At 35.2% G+C, this 27,410-nt stretch overlaps 1 protein-coding gene across 1 annotated transcript in view; it reads right to left on the bottom strand.

Annotated features, from left to right (window-relative positions):
• The window catches only part of LOC104464292 (protocadherin-17-like), a 59,943-nt gene extending 32,822 nt beyond the window's left edge, over positions 1 to 27,121 (bottom strand). Inside the window, exon 1 of the mRNA XM_010076955.1 lies at positions 26,938 to 27,121. Within this exon, the coding sequence (XP_010075257.1) occupies positions 26,938 to 27,121 (184 nt within the window). The remainder of the gene's footprint in view (positions 1 to 26,937) is intronic.
• Between the last annotated feature and the right edge of the window lie 289 nt (positions 27,122 to 27,410).

Here is a 27,410-nt window from a genome sequence, read left to right as displayed (position 1 = left end):
AGGGAAAAGTGGTGAAGAGATTAAAAAGACATGCCTTACACAAAAGAAAAAAGAGAAAAAAAGGTGATCAAAAGTTAAAAACCTAATTATAAGATCAGATACAGAAGCAACATACCATAATTAAGAGGTAATAAGAAGAAAAATCAAATACCAAAGTGAAAAACAGTGTATCACTGGCAAGAATGACCTAAAATACCAAATAAGAAAGATAGAAATGATGATAATGCAAGAAAAAATATGTAAGAACACCAAAACATGTGAAACTGATGGAATGTTAGAAGTAAAATGCTGAGGGAGAAATGTCATGCAATGATTGGATCAAAAAAGTGTGGTAGAAGCCACACAAGTGTTACTAAGAATGATGAAGAAGATTGAACTGATTTGTTTTATAAAGAAAAGTCAGGATCAAAGAACTGTTATGATGAAAATGAAATAACATTCACAAAATAACAATTTGAGAGACTTGAAAATACCACTAATATCTGTGCAGTCTGACTAAATGTATACTTCCTAATGCATATTTTAGTGCCCATCAACAGTACATAAAGTATTACACAGAAATGCATGCATAATAATAATCCAAGCCTAAACCATTCAGCTGTATCACAAATAATAATTATCTGGGACACTAAAAGATCATGTCAAAAGCTAATCTAATAAGTCTTCCATTATCCTTTAATACTTTAAAACTGTGCCGTGAGCTAAGCAGTTGTCAAAATTGAGTTCTGTTTACACCGAGCCGAGTATCAGTGAAATAAACAGAGATCACTGCTGAGCTCTAATTACAAAAACAAATTGTTCTCTCTGTAATCGAGCTGAAAAGGTTAGTCTCCTTCTTCTCCTGCCCCCCCCCCCAACCCCCATCAGACTTTACGCTTATTGAAGGCACAAAGACAGATGAAAGATCATATGTCATTTGTTGAGCAGATAGGAATTGTAAGAGAGGGGACATAATAGAAAGACCCCACCATATAACACTGATTAGCTGCTGCCTTGCAGGGATGAGGTCACAGAGAGCACGGTGACTACTTTATACCAGATATTGTATTTCATTTTAACTCAGCTAATGGCATACTCCTTTCGCTCCAAAGTGCAGTGGCTGAAGTGTGGTCTACCAGATAAATGCAATCCATAGCTATCTTCCTTCTGAAGGGAAGTACAGACTGCAGAGGTCATGCAGACAGGAGGCACAGGGGACCTATTCTCTGCTCAAGACTGAAGATCATATAGACTACCATTCCCCATATCGCATATGTCAAATTTGCAGTTGTATACACTCCACCTTATGCAAATACAATCTAGCATAAAAGTTTGTGGAAAGATGATTACATATGAATTCAGGGACTACACTATTAATAACCCTGCATCAGAAGACTGAGTTCAGATTTCACACTGTGAAGTACTTCCCATACAAACATCCAACATGAACAGAAGTAGAATAGCTCATTACTTACCACGTCTTCTAAATTTTTATTAATTCTTACTGCGGAAAGATCAAGAGCTATTCATTCTGAAGCAATAAAGTCTTAGGTTGATAGGCACTTTGGTGTCCAGCTCCCCACTTGCCAGTCCTCTTGCCAATATTTTTCTTCTATCACAACCACCAATTTGCTAGTGTCCGGCACCAATATAGATGTTTATGTCTGAATATAAAATGCTGATTGCATATTAACACCCATGGTTGCCTGTACCGTCACTTCTCTTCAGATATGTAATTCATTTCTTGAAAGAAATGCAATTACAATGCAACTAAATAAAACACAGCTCCTCAGCAGGTATCACTGTGGTGAGAATAGCACATCACAGTCAGACTGTAAAAAATTGTTTTACACAAACCAGTCTCTGCTTGTTCACTGTCAGAGACAATACATTTTGCATCATCACTTACGTTGTTTTCCTTATCTGGCATGGTAGTTACAATCTATATTTCCAATCTCTGTGCCCCAGGGACTAAAACTATCAAAGTACAAGGAAAGCAAATACACTAATAAAAATGCAGTATCAACCCATCTCATGAACAGAACCAGAGTCACCTTTGATTTCTGATGTGCTCACAGCCCTATCCAAGACAGCTGCTAAATTACTACTCTGAAACACTGAAAGCCAGCATGAGAAAAGCCCTTATTTTATGAATAACGTACCTAACACACACAGCCTAGCGTGGATAGGAATACTGATTCATTATAAATAGTACACAGTTTTGCATCTAGAACTCAAATCAAAGAAAAGACTACTGAGAAACTTTATTACAATGGCATGGGGTACCGTTCCTTTGAATGATGAATTACAAAAACAAAAACTGAAAAAAAGGCAATTAAATCTACTTAATTCCCACTTCCTGTAAAACTACACCAGATCTAAAAATTTAAGGCTCATTTAAAGCAAATGGAGTGGATCATTAACAGCTTATTGAAGATGTCAATCAACTGGAGATGTGGGAAGAAATTAAACACATGTAAGTACTGGCAGTCTTCATGCCTGATTTTTTTCTTCTTATTCTGATAAGGGGAAGACTTCCATCTTGCACTCCTACTGAAACTAGAAAAATCTTTCCAATGTAGATTTCCATTTATAATTATTTCATAAAATATCTCCTCTCATACTAGAGATGTTAAGAAACCTCATGATCTAGAAGCAGACTGTCTACCTTCTTTATCTAGACTAATAAAATAAAAAACATTTTAAAGTTTGCTATTAGCATCTTGGGATTTTTAACACATTTAAAAAGGTGCATTGTATCTGCACTTATATTATGTTTGCAAAACCCAACTGCTACAGATGTTGGAATATTTAAAAAACATTTAAATTAGTGTGTGTTTAGTACAAGTCTGAACTTTCTCTTGGAAAAGGAATTATTTCACAGTTGCCATTCATGGTTTGCAAGAAAAAGACATCATTATTTGATATCCTTCTTATAATTGTCCAGTTTAGGATGGAAGAGCATGAAAGTCCTTACTCTAAACAGAATTTCTTTTTTTTTTTTTCCTGTTTTTCTGTTTCAGCATCTGTTAAAATATACATAAAATTTCTGTGCTAGGATGTGCCTAGTTCTAGAAAACTGTATACACTGCAACAAACTAAAGTAACTGTCCACTTCTTCATTTGGTCAAAAATAAGATTTTTACCCAGAGATGTAAAAAAACCATGTCAGTTGCCATATTTCTGTTTTGCTTTAAGCAGCTTTGCAATGTGGATTCCTGACCTTTTGGGCTAGCAAACATCATCAGAAAAGAGCCAGTTCTGACAGAAGTAAGCTTCTCCTTTCTTTACACTATGGTTCCACAATATTTAAAGCTAAGCCAGATTAGTCCTGCCTGGCATTCACTCTGAATGTGTTTCTACCCTGTTTTAATGTTATGGTGAGTAGCTTCAAATAGCTACAAGAACAGAAAAAAAGAAAAAAATCTAATAGTTTTCTGACAATTCACCTTCCTTAACTGGCTTGCTGTGGGACCATGTGAGCCTTCTCTTCTTGAAAATCCCCAGCTGGAGAAAGGGGAAAATATCATGTTGATGTGTCCTGGGTTAAGCTGTGACAGAGCTAACTTTCTTCATAATAGCTAGCAAGAGGCTGTGTTTTGGATTTGTGCTCAGAAGAAAGCTGATAAAAAGTGATGTTTATGAGTCTGCCAAGGTCTTTCAGCTTCTCTGACTGTCTGCAGACTGGAGAAGCTGGCAGGGAGCACAGCCCCAGTTACTAGCCCACAATTTGATCTTAGGTTCGGGATTGAGACCCAAAGTGGCCAATAATCTATTCCATAACATACACGTCATGCCCACTGTATAGGTGAGGACCCTCCGGAAGATTGGCCCCTTTTGGTTCCGGATCTCTTTTGCTCTGGGTCATCTCGCTTCAGGTGGTCACTCTCCCAAGGCCTTTCCCCTCACATCCCAGTCAGCTCTCAGTCTGGGACACTTGAGCTGTTATCTGTTCTGTGAGTGCGGTTTCGGGACACTCCCTGCTCCGGGATCGTTAGCCGGGAACAGGCTGAGCCTTGGTCATCGGGTGGGGGGGCAGTGTCACTGTGTATCACTCATTTCTATATTTGTATATAGTATTATTTTCAATATTATTGTAGTTTAGTTATTAAATTGTTCTTAACCCATGAGTCCTTTTTTCCCTTTACCCTTTTAATTCTCTCCCCTATCCTTGGGGGGGGTAGGAGGGTGGGGACACAGTACGCTGAGTGAACGGGTGTGTGTGGGTTGGCCCCCAGCCAAGGGTAAACCCATCACATGATGGAACCAGGACTGTTTAACTGATTTAGACCAGTTGAAACTGGGCCTTCATAGAATGTGACTTTCTAACATTGGAGAGACTGTAACTGACCATGTGCTCATCAGGAGCTAACACTTGTCACAGACAGTCGCCTAAATTTTTATCCCTCCATTTATTGTTAAAGGTTTCCCTCTCATTTTAAATACACTAATGCATTCCTAGGAATTGTCCTTCCTCGGTGCCAGATGCTTCCACTGTCAAAGAAAGCTGGTCACAGAAGACATTTCCAGGATGTGAATTCTTCACAGTGGGGACACAAGTCTCCCCATGCAACCTGGGACCGCAAGCTATGTGCTTACCACATGCATTACAAGGCAGTATAAGTACAGCTGCTGTGAGCCTCGAACTGATAGACCCTAGCCTTCTGCCTCTGAAGTAATGTCATCACAAGGGTTTCACAAAATCTAAAGGGTAAAAAATAGCTTATTCAAGGTCAGTCAGCTGAAGAAGGATGTGATGACGGAAGAAGAAAGAACATTCTGGATATCTATATGCTAGGAATGTCTTCTGTTTCCTTACTTTACGTCCTGTAGGCGTACTCAGGTAGTATAAAGTATCAAGATCTTCTTAGTCATAAAGAGAAAGGAAGAGGAATTCCTCATTTTTACCTCAATAGATGTTGCCTTTTTTTTTTTTTAAGTTGAATTTGATAGTAACCATTAATGTGATAATCTCTTCCTGTTCATACTGTTTTAATTAGCATTACGTAGAAATCAGAGTTGAGGGCAAGTGCAAAACATGCACAGAACAAAAAAATAGTTGCTTAAAAGGACAAGCTACTGTAACATATAATATCAACAATTAATATTTTCCACTGGTTCTCAATTTACTTTCAATGCCGGTTCAAGTACCTGGCCGTAATATTTAAGGCTTTTGCTGAGCAGCATGCATCTGAGAATAATTCTCTGTTCGCTGCACAATGAGACAGCTGTGTCCCTCTAGGCCACTCTCGCGAGTGTGAAGCTCTCAAGACCAGAAATAAAATGTTCGCAGTTGATGGCTGTCATTTGATGGAAAAGAGACATCACAAGAAATAAACAGGGGCTCCAGTCAGATTCTCTTACACTGAGGAAGTAATCAAAGCCACGAATAATAATGGATGTAAACAAAACCAGAAGCTAAACAGCAGTAAATAAAAACTGCAACATCTGTAAACTACGGGTTGGAAAGCTGAGCCTGTCATTAACACCTCCATGGCTACATCAAACTTGTGTGGTGTGGATCTACTGGGGCTGTACATATTGCCTCTGGCTCCCCCTCCACATACCTAATTCCCATTCTTTGAATGGAAAACAGGGTGCAATGAGATAAAAATTAATTAAACAGAGATATGAGGTCCCATCCTGGATCTTGTCCCAGTAAGTAGTTGAGTACAAGCAGGTCTCACAGTTTGGTCATGTCAATAGGTAAACGACTGAGGTTGTTCATTCTCACAAGCTGTGATAAGAGGCACCTGGAAATGTGATTAAAGGGTAGGTAAGATCTGAATCTGGCTTTAGCATACTGTACTTAACAAAATTAATGTTCTGTATCTTTCTTTTCGCTAGAAATATGACTAATATTTTTTAACATCCTCAGGTGTTTTACAAGGAAATTTAAGTAATTTTGTTTCCCTTCATATTACACTACTGTCAATTTTTATTATTTTCCCAAACTCACTCTCCTTGCACACTATTCCTACAAAATAGCTGGAAGAGCTACTTCAGAATCAAAACCATTTCTGCTGGATAGAACAAATGGCAGGATACGCTTGAAGAGTTACATGGCTGGCAGTCACCACTGAGAATAAAGGATATAATGATAATTCTCAGCATGCATCAGGGTGGAATTCAAGCTCAGCTGAACAGAGTTGCAGGTATCCTTGTCTACCTTTGAGCTGTTCAACCTGACAGTGCAGTGTACCATAGCTTTACATTCAGACCTGTTTTGTTCTTTCAGTAAGGAAATCCTGAATACAGAATTGATGGCTTTGGTTCTTTGAATCAGCAAGCCAGCTATTAACAGGACGCGACTGGGTCAAATATTTCACAAGTTTCAAGTTTCATTGTAACCTCTTTTTAAAAGAGAAATGGAAAGAAGTTTGCTTTTCCTAAGGTTCCAGATGAAGGAATTTATAATAAATATAGATTTTATTTGAATGAGAACCTAAGAAAAAAATATAAAAACACTCAGATAAACTGAGAGACTCCTATCCATGCCTAAGAAGATGTGCTCGACACTCTGTGGAGCTCAAAATATTGATTTATTTTGTGTGGGTTCTTTGGCTGGATCTGGGTTAGCAAATATAAAGCAGGAAATTGTTTATACCATGTAACCACTCTACCTATAATGTCCATATGGCTGGAATTATATCAGGCATACCTTTGGCCTCAACCAGCTATCATTCTGCCAGGTTGTTTCAGACATGATTCAAACGTCAGCACAGTCAGGAATCATGGCTGTGTGATCCTTCTGCTTAGCATAATGCTCTTCTGGGATTTTACCTTGGACCCCCAAAAAAATTCTGTGTGAAAAAGAGCCTTGGTAATTACAAAAGCAGGTGACTTCTCTGTGCTTCAGGTTAAAAGAGACTACAAGTATGTCTGTGGCCAGACCATGGAGCTTGGTTTTGGGGTCAGAGAACCTTGCACTCAGGGTGGCTATGGTTTTCTTCATGCAAAGTAAGGCTTCAAGGGTATTACCTGACAGGATCTGAGCAATGGTGAATAAACATGCATTACCAATATGCTTCTTTCATGTCTTCAGACTCTCCTCGTACCAGACCCAGCCATGAGGTTGCAACAAACCACATAAAGCTAAGGCAGCCTAGTCAGGAGCCACAGAAACCCAAAAAGAACCCACTGCTGTCCATAAAGTAGGAGTGGACATTGAGTGGACAAGCAGCCAAAGGTGTTGCTTTGGTGAAAGACCTCCACAGCACACTAGTGAACAGCAGAGCATGTTAGACCACATGTACTTCTGTCTGAGGTTACATTGAGTGGAAAATTAATCCTTAACAATTATACAGGCAAATTTAAAGAAGATTTGTTCAATCACATTAAACCACTATGTAGATATTCTTATATTCTCATTGTCAGACTCTTATTATTTTCCTTATTTTTACTGTTATTCAGAACTAAAATGCTCCTGATTCCCTTTACTCTCATTCACTTTGGAACTGATTCAAGCTCAGCCAAAGTAACCGTATTTTAAGCCCAAATAAAGATATCTATACAAGAGTTAAAGTGATTTGTCTAATCCATCTGTAATGTTTATATGAGCAAATTTTCACAGCTGGTCCAGTGTAGAGAAAGACAAAAGCATCAAGACTTGTGCTAGAATCAGAAAAGTAGTAATAATAACAGATGTTTTCATTCCTGAGTGGAATTCTGCAACAATAACTTGTAAAAGATCTCTACAAATATTTTTCCAAAGGTGAGGAAAGTAAAAATGATAAGGATAAGGAATGAGCCTAAAATATGCCTTTGGCAAAATGTGTAACAAAGGAACAACAAAAACGTCATTAAAATACTGTCTTTGTTATGCATTATTACTATTATACCAAGCAAAAAAAAATGACATTGCCACTACACGTACTTAAAAATATTATTCCTGTTTGCTAAAACTCCCAGGAAATGTGAAAATAAAAATCAGAATAAGCTGAAAATAGGAAATTTGTGGCAGTCATTGGAGACTACCAGTATAACATGAGTTTTTTTCCTGAAAAAAAGGAAGCAAAACATTGCATTTTTACTTGAATGATAGTAACAGGTACAACTATCAAATCTCTCTTTCAGAAAAATTCATTATGAAGAGACAGGCTTGAGTCAATTGAATTATAAGTGAAAGATAAAATTCAAGATGAAAATGAGACAGCTATGGATCTCTCATAATTGATTTGGAATAAATGTGTCTGTCTTTTTTTTTTTTTTTTTTTTTGTCTTTCTGTTGTGGCCTAAAAAAGAATTTAAAATGCTGCAACATTTCTACATTTCTTTAGAGATTCTTTCTCTACATTCTGATTTTATATGTTAAAGCTCATATACTTTTTTTGGGTTGACAATTGACTTAGATAAGAGTAGTATTTAATTAGTAACCAAGGAAATGTTTTAATGAGTGGAACACATCCAAGAATGGTAGGCATCATGCAAACCAGCACAGAAAAAAGGCTGGTGATATTTGAATTGGTTATAAGAGAGCATTTTTAAATTAAAGACGAGTGTCAAGCATAGAAAATTATGTAATCTCAGATAACATGACAGCTAGAGTAAAGTTTTAAACTGTACACTTAAAATGGAAAAAAAAAAAAAAAACCAAAACAATCTAAAGTAGAAGTTAACCATATCTGGAAAGGGAAAAGTAAAGAAAAACTTCAGTAAATAAGATCTCAGTTGATCAGGACACATAAAAATCAGTAACCAGACCAAAATCAAATAAGAGCAGCTGGTTCTAAGTGAGGAATATGATGTAACAGATACCTCACAGATGCAGCAAAAAAAAAAAAATACTAAGTAAAACCCTGTGTAATCGTAATGCCAAGATACAAATTATATAGGAATGATGAAGTACATTGCACTTAAATCAACTAGGAAAAGAGACCACAAGAGGATAAACATTGCTTACTTGTTTTACTTTTTAACATTCCACAGGCCAGGTTAAAAATATAGTTATCTACATGCTAAACTGTAATGCTGGCCATAAAGCATTCAAATTCAAAGTTTCTGTAGAAAGGAAAAGACAAAAAAGATGACTATAGTAATATTTAACTTAAAAAAAAAAAAAAAGGAACTACCTGAACATGAGAAAGCTTTTTAAAAGAAAATTGGAAAGGACAACTAAAAGACTATATGCTTGCAGACATGACAGACTGCTTAAAGGTACAATACTGGGAGTTAAGAGTAACTGTATTCCACTTATCGAAAAACACTTTTAAAGGACAGAAAAATAGCCAGCACGGTGAAACAGCAGAGTAAAGGAGGCTATTAGAAGTAAAAAGATACTCTTAAAGAAGTGGGAATTGTGTGCAAATTAGGAAGAGAAAAAAGCACAAAGTCAAGTAAACAAAATGTTACAATGTTGTAGGGAAGGACGGAAAAGTTTTTGAAGGTTATTTTTTCATGACATAACAAGTAATTATGAGAATTTTTAAAAGCTTGCCAGAGAATCAGTGAATGAGTAGGGCTGCCGGAAAATCAGCACATAATACAACACTGAAAGAAGATAAGGTCACAAGTACCCACCCATTAAAAAAAAAAAAAAAAAAAAAAAAAAGATAAAAAAGGAGAAAAGGTTTGAAAAGAAGTAGCCTAGGAAGTTTCCCAAAATGCAGTTATTTTGGGGATAGAAATAAGTCATAAAAACTGCCTGCTGCAGAAAAATTAATGGACTAAATTTTAGAGAAAATGGGTAAAATGACTCCTAACAAACCAGCAGACCATATGGAACCCAAATATAAAATTGGAGCATTGTAATGCTATCAGTTAAATTAGCTTCACTACCAAACAAATGTGAGTAGTAAAATCTGAGAATGATTGTGAAGAGCTGCAGATAAATGTCATGCGATTGAATGACTACAATAAAATGCCACGTGAGCTTCAGTGTCAACAAATGCAGGTAATGTACATGACAAAAAACAGTAACGAAGCTCAATACACAAACTATGGACCCTGAAACAGATCTTCATGTTATTCTGGACAGTTAAATGAAGTTGTTAGCTCATAGCTCTTCAGTTCGAATAAGAAGAAATCCTGGAAAAGAGGTTAAAACGCAAAAACATTACTCTTTAAATCCGCAGCTGCTGTGCATAGACTTCTGTATGCAATTCTGCTCATGCCATGTTCAAAAGAATATAATAGAACTGAAAAGATAAAAAAGGGCAGCAAAGATGACCAAAGTTATGAAAAGGCTTTTGTAAGAGAAGAGATTAAATAGACAAAGATTTTTTAGTTTGGAGAAAACAATAAAGGAAAAATACAAAAAGATTTGTTTGAATCATGATTGTCACTGAGAAGACTAATAGGAAACAATCATTTACAGTTTCTCCTAAAGCAAGGACTAGGCACTGACAATGAAATTATGAGGTGACAGGTTTCAATCAACAGCGGTATGTTTGTACACCTGCCTAAGTAAATTGCGGAGATCATTGCCCAGGACATTATGGATACAAAGGGTCCATAACACAATTAGATAGATACACAGAACAAAAATCCACTCACGTTTGATGGAAAAAATTATTTTTTATTTTCTTGCATTCTTTTCTTAGGACCTTTAGTTGCACAGGGGAGTAATTGTCCTGAAGTCTTTGTGCAATTGCTGGAAAGTGAGAGGAAACTTCACAAGGTGACTCAGATGTTATGTCTAGGTGGGTGATTGAATGGCCTTCAGCTGGTATAAGTGAAGGGTGCACATATAGTACAGTTGCCTTAAACTGCATGATGAGTTGTAATTTGTTATGTCACAGTAACTTCCATGTCTCAACCATTACTAGACAGGGTTGTTCTCATATTATGTTTTTGAATTCCTACACATTAATATCTTACATACTAAAGAAAATGTTTAAACTAGTGTGGTAGTCGCTGAATCAGTGCTTGCACTCCACCTTCCCAGCAATTTTTATCACTCTTGTTTTCATATCCATTAGTCTGAATGTCAGGGAGCTAGTTTTAAGTACTAGCTTAGTTCAGTTTAATAAGATATTAAAATCCCTGTACCAGAAAAATTAAAATAATTCCTTATTAAGAATTTAGCCTCATAAAATCCAATACACATGTAGCTAGCTACCTGTGTGACTGTTCCAGCCAAGATACCTTTTACAGGAGTAACATCTTACAGTCTACACTAGAATAGCGATATAGGAAAATAACTTATGGGACAAGGATTATGAAAAGTCACAGACAGTATACAGTTAGAAATTTCAAATGTACAATAGAAAATGTGGCTACCATTTCAATAGTTTTTTAATATGCTAACTACTATTACTGAATTATTGTTTTAAGGTGAAATTCCCTTTCAATATCTGATCTGTTCTATTGTTTTTAGCAGTAGAATAATCACAATATTTAATTGTTACATTTATTAGAATGAAGTTTTCTGATTATTTTCTATGAAAATAAATTTAAAACTTAGATTTCAAAAAGCTGAGGAGTCTAACGCCCAAATCAAAAACAATGTTCGGGGGTTAACCTGGTCATTACTGACTCTACTGATGTATAATGGTACAAGATAACATACAGGTATGAAAAGCTGTAAATTAAAAAAAGTTTGAGAGCACTCCAGTAATGCATACTTTTAGTTTCCCATTCTGTAAACTAGATAAACTTAAGTATCTTGTGAACTGTAAACTTAACTATTAATAGCAAAAAATAAATTAATATAATAGGATCTTAATCTGAATTACATTTCCCATAATTTCTGAAATAGAACTTTATAGTCATTAAAAGCTGTCTGCTTAAGGGTTTCACAAAATACTTGGAGTTTTCCATTACAAAATGAGTGGATTTTGTTTGTTTTTGCTATAAATGTATTTTCCATCTTCTCTTCCTCTATAAAAGTAATTCATTATAAAAAAAAGAAAAGGAAAGGTTGTGTTCTGGATAAGATAAAAGGAAACTAAACCATCAGAAAAAAGCAGTCAAATTTCCCAAAGTAAACTGACTACCTTGAGGGGAAAAAAAAATTAAAATAAATCCATGTTTACTCCAAACTTCTTTACCAGTTAACAAAGTTGAAAGAGCAAACACAAAAGCAAAAGACAATCAAAAGTATTTGACTCATGTAGAATTCATAAGATTTACTCTGAGACAGTTCTGAGGGGCACTTACAGAGCTAAACTGTTGTTACTAGGGTTATTCTGAACATGAGAAGGTATTTAACACATTCTTGACAATCCTGTTCAATCTGCCAAAAAATGCAGTTCTGTCTTTATCTGTGTGAGCCTTGTAAGAAAGCAGTCTGTGTTTACTATTAATAATACTGATGCTGAATAGCAACTTGTGAGACTAGATGGGGGAAAAAAAAAAAAAAAAAAAAAAAAAAAATAAAGACAACCCCAGTTCACACACAAACCTATTTCACAGAAAACTCTGACATTCACGTAGCTATATGAATATATATTTAGTTTAGTTTATCTCTTTCAGCGACATGGTGCAGAAATGTTAGAAGGAAAAGGCTTTTCCAGCGTGTTTAACATCTCCAGCAGCTGGCTATGGTGATGGAGTCGAGAAGAGAGTGGCAGGTGTACTCCTGCAGATAAACTTCACCTTACCACCAATAATGGCCCGTACTACTGTTAGTGTGATGCAATAGGATAGACCACAATTATCTTAAATAAATATTTATTTAGATTTAATAGGATTGTTACAGTATGTTTATGAAATAAATACCAGTTGATTCTTAAATGTATTTACTAGGGATTAACAACTATTCCAGAATGCATTGCTATTTAATGAATATACAAGAACTGCCTGAAATGTAATAAGAAGTTGTGTTTAATAATGTCATTAATTACTTCAACTCACCAAATGATAAAAGTTTACTGAAGATTAACACTATGTAAGGTAAAGATATCTTATATAGAGGTTAATCCTTAAATTAATATGTTTTCATTCATCCCTTGGTGTTCAATTAACTTAAATTATAATAGTTCCAGTGGTCAGATAAATATGCTAATTTATTTTGATTTTAAGTAGAGATCCATGTAATCTAAGAGCATCCCTTTCCTTTTCTGTGATTCATTTCAGCAATGCATTTTAGCACACAGGGCTTTTTAGGAGCCAAAGTACAGGTTGATCTCAGACTCTAATTTTAAACCTCCAACACACAGTTCTTTATTGCTTCTGGCATCAGCAATTTGGCCATAAGAATTCAAAAGAAAAGCCAAATAAATGAATATTTAAGCAAAGCACTGAAAACTACAAACCTTACACAGGCACTCAATTTTGTGAGTGAAGAAACAGTTCCCAACCATAAACACATGGAAGAGAGAACAATAGCTGTGCAAAGAAATTATATTTCTTACATGGAAGAGAGATTTGCCATCTCCACATCATGACTCTCATGAAATTGTAAAGGTTTGCTGAGTAAATTAGTGATGATGACTCCAGAATAAACTTGGGCTGGAACTACTAACACTTATAACATGAATAACATACACAGGAGCCAAAAAGTTGAGATAAACAAAGGCCAGCGTGCAAAAAGTCGATTCCTGCAAAACCACTGAACTGTAATTCATCTTTCATAACTTTAGGTATCTACAATTATTGAACTACATCTCAATTATTTATCTTTTACTGACAGTAGAGAAAAAAAGAGTATTTGAGGGTGTGATTCATCTAAAATAGGTCAAGTGACTCATGCTCCAGAAGTACCTATTGCTCTCCTCTAAAGTGCTTGTCAACTAATTAACTATAGAGAATCAGGGTAACCAGCTTAGAGGTAGGTAAGATGGTAGGTGAAATGGCAAGAACAAGGTTTTCCTTGTTTTCCTCTTTTTCCTTGTTTTGTGTTTCCTTGTTTTCCTCTTTTGTCCTTCCACAGGATTGAAAAATGTAGGGGTTTGGGATGTTAAGTTTTCTTTTTTTTTTTTTTTTTTCTTAACTAACAAAACCTTGAGGTCTAGGTTTTCCAGGTTCCTTGTACTTACACAGGGCTAAATATCTAGGAGAAAATCTGAGTCTTAGTTTTCAATCTATTTTGGAAGGGTAAAATTCACTATAAATGAAGATGCCTGGATTTCATTAAGATTGTGAAGAATATTTTTAACTGTCTTGAACATAACAAGAGTTTTTCTTTTGTTGTATTTTCCAGAGTATTGGGTTCCCGAATCGTGACAGTAAACTGTACAAAGGCACTAGGACCCTAAGTAAAAATATCATCATCTATATTTTGAAGAAGTATTTTATTTTTGTTCAGCTACAGAAGTTTAGGCAAAATAATTATGTTACTTGACATGGGATAAAGAATGAAAAGTTATAGTTTGTTAACTTATAGAAATACATAAATATTGTACTGTGATTGTTCAAAATGGGCAAGTGGTACAACTCTGCTGACTCTGATGAACCTCCACTGCAAAAACTGCAAGCATCTGTCTGATACGGAATGTATTCCAGTTTAGGATTAGTTAATTGCAGCTAGTGTCTAGGCAAAATACAAATTTTGATCATTTTTGAAAGAAAATTAAATTAAACAAAAGCACACTACCCCTAACAGCAGGGCAGTTTCTTGTTTCTTAAGAAATGTGTGTTTTGATTACTTGCTTTTTCTCCTCTGTGTTGCATATTATCTTCCCACACCTTTGACTTCTAATTTTTATTTCTCTTTCTTCTTCCTGTAAGTCTTTCTCTCTCTGTCTTTCCATACTTCTGCATGTCAGTGAAAGAATCAAGTTTACAGTAAGGAAAGCAGCTGTATGGTACTTATCCTTCAAATGTGCTTGTAAAAAGTTTAAATATAGGAGTCTTCTTTTTAATAAACAATGAGCCAGCTACTGTTGTCATGCATACCTGTGAAAAGCTGCAGAAATGTAGTAAATTTATAACGATCTGTAATTCTACTGCCATCTGAAGCTGTATCTTTAAAGAATTTTAAGAAATCTTTAGGTTTTAAATAGCAAAGAAATCTTTAGGCTTTAAATAGTAGCTTATTTGGTCTTTCTTAAAGAGGTTACACATCTCCTGAGATCACTGTAAAATAATAGTGAATTAGCAATGGGGTAACATTTCTTACAAACAAGTGGGGGGGTGGTTTCCCAGTTTTCACTGATTGTCTAACCTGTCTTTGAGAGACTTTTTCTTGTGTCAAAATTATAGCAACATATATATTTCTCCTGTTCTCCATATACTAAGAAAAATTGTGAATGTACACAAAATAAAACTAAACATTAATAATAAAGAATGAATAAACACTCTCAATGTAACAAAAATATAGATATTATCAATAATTCTATAGAAATAATAGGTTTCCATAGGCAAAATTCACAACTTGTATAATTATGTATCAATAGTTTGGCTTAAACTTCTCATGGGGTCTTATTTTCACAATAAATATCATGAAACCAGGAAATTTTGGGATAAGATTTATTTCACAAGTCTAAACTATTTCAATTCTGTTCTTACGTTGGAATAACCATACAATGATAACTGAGATAGTTTTTACTACATGCTTCAAAGTTTTTGATACTTCTGTTCAAAAATTACTTTTTTTTATAGTTTGAAAATTGTAATACATGTTAAATATAAGTGTCCTGAGTTAATATAATAATGTTTGCTATGGGGACAGTTGCAAGGTGTAATATATTTTTACCATATATTACTATGTGAAGTTCCAGTGTAATTCCATCCAAATATACATCTTGAGAATATCCTTGTCTGTTTACTATAAGCCTGAATGCCAAAGAAAAAATATTTTATGCTGTTATCTGGAATTTCCAGTGATTTAAGGATACACAGTACCAACTTTACATGACCTTTCTTATTTTAATTTTTATGGTCCAATTCAGTATTATGCTCTGGCTCCTCTACAGTACTCTTGAGAAGCAAAAAGCACCCACAGCACAGTGGCAATTTAAGCTGGGTTTAACGCTTTCCTCACAACTGTGGCTTTCTTTCTCCATCTCTCTCTACCCCCCTCAAAAATGCTTGCCTTTCCTATGCATCCAGGTATTCCTCCCTGGGTACCAGTCAGGTATTGTTGAATCATAAGACTTTGAATTGAGAAAAAAGAAAGTGGTACCTGATGTACTTCAGGGTTACACTTAACTTTCTGTGTTTTATAACATAGACACAAATCTTATAAATATTTTAGTCAAACTGTTTTAAATTGCCATTTTTTTAAATTATTTGCCTATGGGCAAATGCTAAGTCTATAAGAGAAATCAGGCTGAAAATTTGGCAGAAATTTATTTCATAGACTATTTTGCAGTTTTTTCATAGAGAAAAATATTGATCCATTTTAGGAAGAGCCAACCAAAAATGACACATTGTTAGGGCCACATAATATGATTTCCCACATTACATTGCAAAATTTCTGCTGGAAGTAAAATATTCCTATAAAAGAGATGTGAAGCTGGTACTTTTTGAAATTATTAAAAAGTGCAGTATGAATTTTATATACCTCAGGGGGGAAAAAAAGGAAAAAAGTTTATTCTTTAAATTAGAAATAATTTTGGATTACCATATAGACTTATGTTGTCTTTATGTGAACTTTGCTTACATCAACAAAATACCATAGGGATAAGGGACAGAATCCTCACTTCAAATCAAACTGGTAAACTAGAAAAGAAATAACACATGCTAAAACTAATCACACACATGAAGTGTAGGACTATTCATGTTCAGTAGTGCACACAGATTCAATATACACTTCCCTAGGCCGCACAGATTACAGATGTACAGTCTCTTCACCGTATCAGAAGAGACACAATTCTACTTGTGTTTCTGTTGTTCTTAATCTGTATGTTTGACTCAGAGCTTGGAAGCTTGTTCGGACTATGTAACTGCCTATAATACTGTTTTTCAACTGTATACTATATTTTAGATTGACAGTTTTTGCCTCAGTATTATTCCACTTTCCCAAAACAAGCTTTTTGATGAAAATAGTGTTTTACATAAACAATTTTGTGAATTGTTCTCATATTTGCAGTTTTAAAGAAAGAATAAAATGTTTCAAAGCTTTCAGTTGTCCACACTGTTAAGATACAGGTTTATACAGATTAAAAAATGAAATTTTCAGGGACATGAGTTAATAATGTCTTACTTCTGTATTTGTGCATGTGTGTGTACATACATAAACACACACATACTACATATACAGTATTAATATTAAAAGAAATATTAACAGATGAAGGATTTTTCATATGTAGTCACATGAACATTCCCACTGATTCATATGAGAGATTTTATGTATAAAAAGCTGGAAGAATATGGTCCTAAATTTTAAAAATACATTTACTTGTCTTAAATAAAGGTTGTTTTTCTGTGCCACAGTATGACTTGGTTATACTGGGCATATGCTCCTCTCCATTTCATGCTGCAGAGGGGAGCAGATGGAATTAAATATAGCTTGGCATGCAGCACAGGGGCAGCCATGGAGCAGTATTTTTTAGTACCACGCAGGCACTACCAGCTCCATATACATTAGAGATGAAACACAAAAAAGGGCATGTCACCTTCAGGAAAGGGTAGTAGTCAGGGAACATCTGTTATACATGCAGTGTTCCCCGTAGAAAGAACCGAAACGTGATGAAATATGCATCAAAAGTTCCTTATGCACTGAGGCACATTAAGTCCCTTTCAAACCACATGAAGCCCACTTGGGGAAGGGAGGTTATTTGAGTGCGGCAGCTGGAACAGGAGAAAGCAGCAGCAGGGAATGGAAAACAGCTGTTCTGCCATTCTGGAAGTCAGGATGGACAGTAGGTGCACAGAGGCTGATACATGGCATGCGTATGTCACTGATGTACAGAGAGCAAAGTTTCACTAAGCAGTAATTAGTTAATCATGCGGCAGTTCTGTCTCTGAGCAAAGTTAAATGCTAAGTACTATTGTATTATATCAGGGATTCTTGCTGTGAAGGACTACATAATCCATGTTTTATGCTATTCTCTAACACGGTGAGGTCTTCCTGTAAAAGATGTTTGCAGGGAAAAGGCTGCAGAACAGGTCAGTGCAAGTGTTCCCTTTCAGTAACGTTTTACTCAGGACTAGACACTACATCGCATCCTCACACTGAATTAAGGCATCATAAAAAGCAGGACTAGGGTAGATCCTCTGGCCCTGGGTAGGTTAAAATAAATCTAAGTTGCTGCTGACAAATGTGTTTTTAACCTGTTTTAAAAACCGCCAGGAAGGGGGATTCTTTAACTTAATGGGTAGCCTGCTTCAGTGCCTAGCTATCTTTATAGCAAAGTTTTCCCTCATACGTAGCATACATAGCTCTCCCAGCAAATTAAACAAAAAAACAAAAAAACAAAAAAACAAAACAAAAAAAAAAGGAAAGAAAAAGCAATCACTATCCTATTTATAAGAACTTCTTACATACACAAAGACTTCTATTACGTTTCCTTCCAGACTTTGTTCATTTAAACAAACAAAAATACTAAATAAACACTTCTTTTAATCTTCACCCACAGGCCAGGTTTCGTAAGACTCTGGTTTCTGCTGTTTTTCTACTTCTTTGTTGATTTTGAGTTTCTCCAGATCTTCCTTAAAAATATCGCTACAAACTGAGTATGGTGGCTGTGTAACTAATTAGAGTATGCAGCAACTCTGGTCCAAATTAAATTATACCACTTTTCTCCCTCTGGAAACCAGGGTACAGGAGAAAAGTAGTATGTATACAGGAAAAGGGCCAGGAAAAGGACAGACTGGATTCCTGTATGCAGGAATTAGGAGATACTCTTTGTTCCAGAAGAACAACATACAATTAGCATTATTCCAACTGAAGGGTTGCTGAATGGAGTAATTAACTCCCATCTCTTATCTAAGACACTTCTGTTTTGTCTTCCCCAGCTGGACATAAAGCTATTGATAACTACAGTCCAAGTTCAGGTTTCCAACTAATATGGATCAGCTTTACAGTAACTCCATCTGCAGTATATTCCTTTTTTTTGGTAACAAGAATATGGAACATGCAATGGGATTGTGTTAAAACTTGGCTATTATTGCTGTTTATCATACCTGTATTTTCTGCTGACTCAGTAAGAGGAGATACAATCATACAGTGATGATTTAATATGAGAGAAGATATTGTGTTTATTTTAATAGTCTCCTTTATATAACTGAATGAACAGACACACTCTTGTATATGGCTTTTTAAAATATAATTCTGTGCAAGCTTAATTAAAAGAAAACTGCAAGTACACCATACAAACATGTTTTCAGACACAGACTGAGAAACAGGAATAGACTCTCTAGTCTAGTTACAACAGTTTCCATTATATTAAGCATCCATCCAACATATGAATATATGTTCTGAAATTTTCATTAACAAAAGTAAGCACAGGCAGAGAACATCCATTTACCACCCAGGGAAATGCATAAAGCCTGAAACAATGAAAACTATCTATTTTGTAATTTCCTTGTCTCAAAAACTGTTGATCTTTCTATGCCCCCACTTTTCTTTCAATTTATAAAAAGCATCTGAAAAGAAGAAATGTTAGCTGAAGATAATGATTTTGACATAGAAGGGCCTCATCTTACAGAGAACTGCAAATCCTTTTCTTGCTCTTCTAGTGGGAATAAAGCAAAAAGGTAACTTATGGATTCTAAGCCTTCCAAGAACAAACTGCAGTACAATAGCTGTGCTTAGCCCTGGGAAAGGTGGTGTCAAAACAGAGAGTACAGAAAGGAAGTGATGAGATTTACATTAGTGACAGCAGAGGAATATCCTGCTTTGTTGCCTCTAAAGCAGGAAGAAGTGAGCACCAACAGCTACAGCACCCAGATGTTAGAATTTGCACTCACATCTCAGGCACGAGACTTACAGTAACAGACTTGTGATCTTAAGTGGCATGTTAGGCACTAATTTGCAAACAAGCTCATCAAAGAAAACTCTAACATTTATTAATACTTTTTTTGGTACAGTCTCAGCCTTTTAAGGTGCTAGTAATGATATATTTAAATTGATTCAGTGGTGAAGCTTCCAATGAAAACAAAATACAGGGCTAAAATATAGATAATTTTCAACCACTGAATTAATTTGTAACTATAAAATAAATAGAAATAATGGGGAGTAAAAATGAAATTGCCTGAAAAATGTGTCATAACACACCAAATGGTGGATAGATGAAGCTGTGCTGAATGTCTGTAATCCTTTCTTTGTGTCAGAATGACATGTTTTGTGTGTGTACAGGTGCAGAAAGTTCCTTCTGCATGTTTTGAAAGTCAGTTATAGAAATTCCCCCCTAATTTGTGGCTAAATATATTAATTAAATGTGGGATATGCTATTCACAAAACTTCACTGCTACTAGATACATGATGATGATAATCTGCCAGATGCTGAAACATGCACCTGACTGAAAACCTGGTTTGGCAGAACTCAACTCCAGTTGAAAAGCAGGATAATAGGCAATAACAGGCAGGAATAATAGGCTAAGATACTCTGATGTAAAGTGTATTCACTGTCACTTCAGCTACCAGAACATTTACGCTGCTTTTCCATTTTGTATCAGTGAAGGCAGATAAGAAAGTAGTCAAGGTATTTGGGTTCCACTTCACTTTCATTTCTGACTTGTTTTAGGACAAACATCTGCTTCCTCAAACTTTGCCTTCCTCACCTGGATTTCAAGCCTTGCTTGAAATCTAAAGCTGCTCATATACTTGAAAGAAGAGCACCCTGCAGAGGAAAGCTATGCCTGGGAAAACTCCCGTCTCTAACGAGGAAGAACCAAACTGGACTCTGCTTCAAAGCACACCTGATTACTGTTCAGTCTGACATCACACAGTGTCAGTCATGACGGTATCTAAATAACTGAAAAGTAAAAAGTGAACTTAAATTGACTAATAGACTACTAGACGATCTAAAAATAAAACTTAAAACCAGAAAGATATTCAACGTAACTGCAACAGAAGGAAATCTCTAATTCTCTGAGTAAATAAAAGTTGGTAGATACAAGAGATTTGTCTTTATTTTGCCCAAACCCATCATAGAATTTGCTCAATACATAATACAGCAACAGATATGTCATAGATTACTGGGTATTAATATGAGAAAGGTTATGACAATCATCTGTACAGCAAAGGCAACTGACTTGTATTCCTCTCTCTAGTTCATTAACTTAGGTTCAAAGGGAGAATATTATTCTGATCTTTCAAAAAAGGGCATTACAGAACATTTGTATAGCCTAGCTCAACCTAAGTAAGGAGGTCTTCCAAAAATGTTACATAGATCATCTCTAAATGAGTGTTTGAGATCAAGGCACTTAGAACATTTGAAACTTTTGTAAGTACTCCTCTGACTAAAATTGAAATATATTAATTTAAAAGTTTATTACCAAAAGAAGTTTCAATATTACCTTTCAACAAGGACTTCATAAGAAGGATGAGACCAATAATAATGCTGCTAATTCTCTTAAAATTAGAAGTACAGTTTCACCAAACAAGGTACTCCCATCAGCAAAGCAGGTAGGAACTAATGGCAGTGGCTTAAATGTCATGATGAAGTTATTAAACACACAGAAGTGTACATCAAGCAAATATAAATATGACCATATTTTTCGTAAAAGTTTGTAACTCTACATACATTTTTAGTCTTAAATTAAAAATCTCACTATTAGAATGAAACCAAAGTCAAATACCTCTAGGGTGTTGATAAAAAAGTTGGTCAATCAGAAGCAGTTACAGAACAGAGAAGTTAGTCTTTGACTTTTGCTAGTCTTCATCTAGGATCACACATGTGCTTGCACAAAGCACAGAAGCAAAAAAAAAAAAAGAAAAAAAAAAAAAAAAGAAGAGAAAAATACGTGTAAAAGAACAAACGAAAGGGAAAAAAAAAATCTTATTTTGGGCTTCACCTTACCATTTCTAGAAACAGAAACTATGCTAAGTCATACTAAAAAAAGGAAAGAGGCTCTCAATACAATTAAGTTATCCTCGTAGCTTGCCTGGTAATAATTAATCAGATGAAAGTGAAGAATGGGTATTGCTTGCAAGTTCTGACATACAACAGCAAGTTAGCATCTTACCCGACCATGTTAGGGGTAAGCAAGTTGGAAGGGATGGTAGTCCTGGACATAAAGACTCTTAGGTGGCGTCAGAGCAAGTAGCGCAGTCTGACAGCTTATTCAGATTCTGGACACAGAGAGAATGTGATAGGAGATGTTCTGTCCAGGGGAAAAAACCTATGGGAGGAAGCAATGTCGAACAAAATATTTTACAGGTTGTGTCAGCTCTGGTGGGACTCACAGCCGCCATCAGTTTCTCAGCAGAGGCCATCACCAGCTCTGAGAACTTTACAAAGAAATATTTCTCCACAGTCTTCTTTTTCCATTATCACATTAAGCTGATGTACTCGTAAAAGAACCCAGCATCCCCAATGGCATGGAAAACATTGGTGATGATGTCAGATGGCAGAAATTTGCTTGATGAACCTTCTGCACTTATCAGTCTAGACTGACTTTCACTCAGTTAAACTGAATGGGTTTTAATTATCCTGCAGACTCAAGCAAGACTATTGCAAGAAAATCAATGGATAGTTCAGAAAAAATCTTGGTAAAAAAAAATCTGATAATTTCTGTTCTTCTGTGGATGGATAATACAAGATACTCAATTTCAGGGATCGTTCTTGTTTAGAAATTGAGAATATAAATGTACAAGTTACTACAGACTCATTCTGTGAATGTGTTCAATAGTCGAACACAAGAATTAACAGTATTCATAGAGATTTTATAACACTGATACAGTTTTTATTCTTAAAACTGTTGCATGCAGGATTGCATCGACTGTCAAGCAATGTAATTTGGTTGTGACAATGAAGAAAGAAGTTTTATATTTTCAAGTTATATTTAATAATTTTTATTTTTCTTGAAGATACATTACAGTCCTTTTATACTAGTCATCTGTTCCTAGATTAAAACGATGCTGTTCTACAGAGAAGCCTGGAGAGCAATGCAGGTCCTAGAGGAGTCTCGGACACCCACGCTGAGGAGTTTGCTTTTACCATTCCTCCAAGGAGGTGCCTCCTGTTTTCCTTTATTCTCAGGATCCGTGCTACTGTTAAAGAGGCAACAGCACATACAGAAATGCCCCCTCTATGGGATGCAGGTGTGAATGGCAAGCAAACGTGTTGAAAGAAAGTTGCAATACACTGCGCTAATGCAAAAACACATCAACAAAGCTACTGACTTTGGAGGTACTTAATCCCTTGGATATTTCTGACAATGACATGAAAATGGTAGATTTATTATACAGCAAGAAAACACAGACAGCAAAAAACAAAAGAAAAAGAAAGGAAAAATTCCTGGGAAAATCTGACAATGATTTATTAATAACTACAGAAAAGTCCATAACTCTATATTGTTTTACTGAATATAAGGCAAACATATCCAAGATTCACTAAGAAAAGTACAAAATGTATATCTTGCTGTTTATCATACTGCTTCCTTGTACATATCATTTATGGTTTATTATATCATTTTCAGTTTTGGATATCTTTTCAAGAAATACAGATTACTGCTGTTATGCTTATACCATACAAAATATTTTTTTTGTTATTTAAAAATAAAATGTGAAAAATATATGCTGCTTCAGGTGAAATAAACAGATAACTTGACAGATGTAGGCAAAACTATTAATTCCTGTAAGGCTTCTAAGTAGGGTGATCTCAAACTGTCCAAACTAGTGATAGGGTTTAAAGTGTCAACAACAGAAGTGGAAAAGGAGATGTAAACAAAACAGATTTATCTAAACTCATTCTATTGAAAGAGCAGCAGACATATGGAACAAGCTGCTTAGTAAGACAACTGATTCAGATAGCATAAGTAAGCTTAAGAGACAGCGAGATATTTTTTATGCAGAAAGTGGCTTGGAATTCACAGCAAGAGAATATATGGTTGAGGTAATTAAAATGGGACATGCTTATTTTAACACAAGACTTACTGTCCTGATAATTTTTATAGAGTTGATGTTTTTTTCCCCTTTCTTTCCATTAAGGCCAAGTGATGAGCTTTCATAAGCATTTCATAATGACGAATAATTTGCATTATCTTTCCCATTTGTGTGAATGTTTACAATCACCACCAGACCAAACTTGTTATCTGGAGCTATTTCCCCTGAAATCAAATATTTTAATACTAAACTTACAGAGGCTTTACCATCTACTGTTTTCACTATTTTAATGTAAATCATAAAGTAAGCTTGATTGCCTCCCATCCCATGATGAAATTAGAAGATATCTAATCTACAAAAATAGTTTTTTCGTAGAATTTCCTACTGCTCTATTACTGACAGAAGCACAATTGCTGCAGTTCTGCTGACACGATTTTTTTCTCAATATAACCATTTAATTTTCAAGCTATATCTAGGCTAGATTTGCTCAAAACTGTAGTTAAACTACTGGTACTGCTAGCAGCCTTATTACTGCCATGGGTAGTATTGTACCCATGACAATAGTGTTTGGAATTACATACAGAGGATGTCAAACTCAACTCATTTTAAAATTAGGAGTCTCAAGTCAAGATCCTGAATTCACAGTTAATCCTGATAGTTTTTTAAAAATGCCAGAACATCTAATAATTACCACTGTTCCAAAAGCAGAAGTTAAACTATTTTAAATATCTTTAAACAACAATAATCAAACCTGAAACTTTGCTACAGAATAGTGAATTTCCATCCCTTCACACAAACCAGAATGATGACAGAACGACAATTTCTGATACTGCTTCAGACACTGCTGTAGACAATTGTTTCTAGAAAGCTGACAATTTCCTTTTCCTGGAAAACAATTTTTCTCTAAATAAAATGCAATCTTTTTTCTATCCTAATCACATATATTTTTCACCCTCCTTCAACTTGTCTTATGACTAGATAAAGCAATTTTATTTATCTTCTTTCAAAAGAGAAAAGTTACTTTGGGCTAAGGCTCCTAAGAGTACTAAGCTCAACGACAAGCAATAATTGGGAACACCATATTGCACCACATTTGTAACTGCAATGATCTGTAACTCCGTAAGGTGCTCACTGCAGGTTCAACTTTCATTGCCAATGATTTCAATGCCAATGATTTTATTACAGCACACTTGAGACAGAAGAGTTTGTACAAATAAACAAATGGATGTAATTACCATTTGTAATTATATTGGGGGCACAAAAAAGGAAAAAAAAAGGGGAAAAAATGTAGTTTGTCTCTCTATCCTCATTCTTTTTTCTTTTTTTTTTTTTTTCTCAGTAGGAAAATTCACATAAACACCTGCTGCTGCAGTTCAGTGGCTGACAGTACTTAACATTCACAGTTCAACATATGTTTAATAAGAATGTGAGGAATTCATATGAGCCGCTGGAATAAGTTGTTTCTTGATGAATAGGGCCCCTCATCTAGATATAATGACAAGTGTAAACCTCAGTATAACTCTTTGCACTAAAATGAAAAAAAAACCAAAAAAAACAAAAAACAAAAAAAATAGAAATGATTGGTTTAATCTGCTTAGTAGAGTTTTTATACTTTGATCAGTATTGGGCTTCATGGTGCTGGACAAACCGCAATATTATGAATTCTCACCATACCATAATTTTCTAAAACCTACTATCATTTTCCTAAGGAAACTTTTAAAATTTTAGAACTGTTTTGTGGCTATACTTGGTAGATAGAACTCCAGAGATTTTGTCTTTTTCTTATGCAAAATGGAGAACATTAGACACACACTCAAACAGCTTCTTAACAAAAAAAAATCCTGTACTGCATCTTTATACAGATCAATGTCCAATTATAAGCAAAGAGTTGCTGTGGCAAAAGATCAGGAAAAAATAATCTTTCTGGCATTTATTACTTGGAAAATAAGGTCATATATAAGGTCAACCTTCAAATATATATAGAATAAATTATACTGCAGCACTCTAAATATTCTACACAGCAAAAATTATATTGAAATCTCAACATAATAGGAAAAATGAAGCTGAACATGTATTTCCTGACGACTGCACTACAGATCAGACCAGACTAAGAAGCAAAATCCCTAGATCAAATTTATCAATAATTAATAAAAAGCTTATGATATATTTCTGCTTAGTTATAAATATAGCTTCTTATTAAGGGTGACTTATTTAATAATCCTATAACTGTCTTTAACACTGAATCATCTTTCCCACAACAAACTAAAATAATAGTAAACACACAAAACATTTAAAAATAATTCACTGGTGTGCTTACAGCCTAGAAGCAAAACACAAACACACATAACGGTGGAGCACTCAGCCCGTCTGCTGCTTTAAAAAAAAAAAAAAAAGTGTCGCTTTTGAAGTAAAAGGCCTCATAATTAGATAAAACACGTCAGGAAAAAAAATAATTGGACACAGCCTTTGAGGAAATAAACATGCTTGTTTGTCAGAACTAATGCTTGCAGAGAGCACTGTCATTGTCCATATACAAGTCATTTCAGCTGTTTCACAGACATTAATCTTTGGTACCTTCACAGCATGTGAACGAAATTATACTGAAAATCAGATTATATTATTATTTTATACTTCTCACACTACTATTAATTGTGAAATCAGCATTACAAATAGGAAAATACATCCATGAAATGAAAACATCTTCTGATCCATTTTTACTCTTGTCTGATATCCCAAGACTCTAGTCTTCTCCAAACTACACGAGGAATATAAATGATTGGCGCTCTTTTATCTGTTGCAGTTATGTCTAGTTTGAATTTCCGAATCACACTTTGGCAGAAGGACTGTGTATAATGTATCACAGGCAATGCCGGTGGAGATAAAGTATATTCTAATCATTTTAGGAAAGTACTATTTTTTTTCTTTTTTTAATCTACTTTGGATACTTGCGGTTTCATTTCATGTTCATTCCAAAAGATACTGAGTGTTCTTTGCTCTGGGCTAGCTACAAGATTTACTGTTTTCTCTGATAGTATTATCAGTGGGCTATTCTACCCTGATAAACCACAACTGCAATACTAATGGGTTTATAATGACAGCTTAAACTCTACGCTTTTGTAAGCATTGGAGGCTTCACTCACCTTGTTCAAGTGGCTGGCTTTTAGTTGAAGTAGTTTTCATCTTGAGTGCCTCCCTAACAGACATGTCACAGCAGGAGCCTTTGTTAGTGTCTTGGTCACTGTCAGCCTGATCACTGTCCCCATGCCCGCTGTCCCTCAAGCTGGCTCTTTCTGGATCCTTGAACGTGGAGCTACTGGAGTACATATTTAAAAAAAAAAAAAAAAAGAGAGAGAGAGAGAGAGTTGTATTTACTTGTTCTAAGTTGAATTGTACTCTCTGGCAAAGCAATTTTGACAAGAATGCAAATGGGGAAGCCGAGAAAGTTATTTAATAGGCCTTACCTTTGAACAAACTGCTGCCTGCTGCCCATGTAATTGGGCTCTGCGGGAAAATTGTCTGTCTGTGAAAGAGAAGGAAAAAAATACGTATAGTTGTACACTGGACAAATCTCCTGCAGAGCAACAAGATTTCCTAGAGGAGAAATGATTAATAA

The sequence above is a fragment of the Pterocles gutturalis genome, unplaced genomic scaffold (assembly GCF_000699245.1).
Source record: "Pterocles gutturalis isolate BGI_N339 unplaced genomic scaffold, ASM69924v1 scaffold6613, whole genome shotgun sequence".
NCBI classification, from domain to species: Eukaryota; Metazoa; Chordata; class Aves; order Pterocliformes; family Pteroclidae; genus Pterocles; species Pterocles gutturalis.
This window is presented reverse-complemented; position numbering and strand designations above follow the sequence as displayed.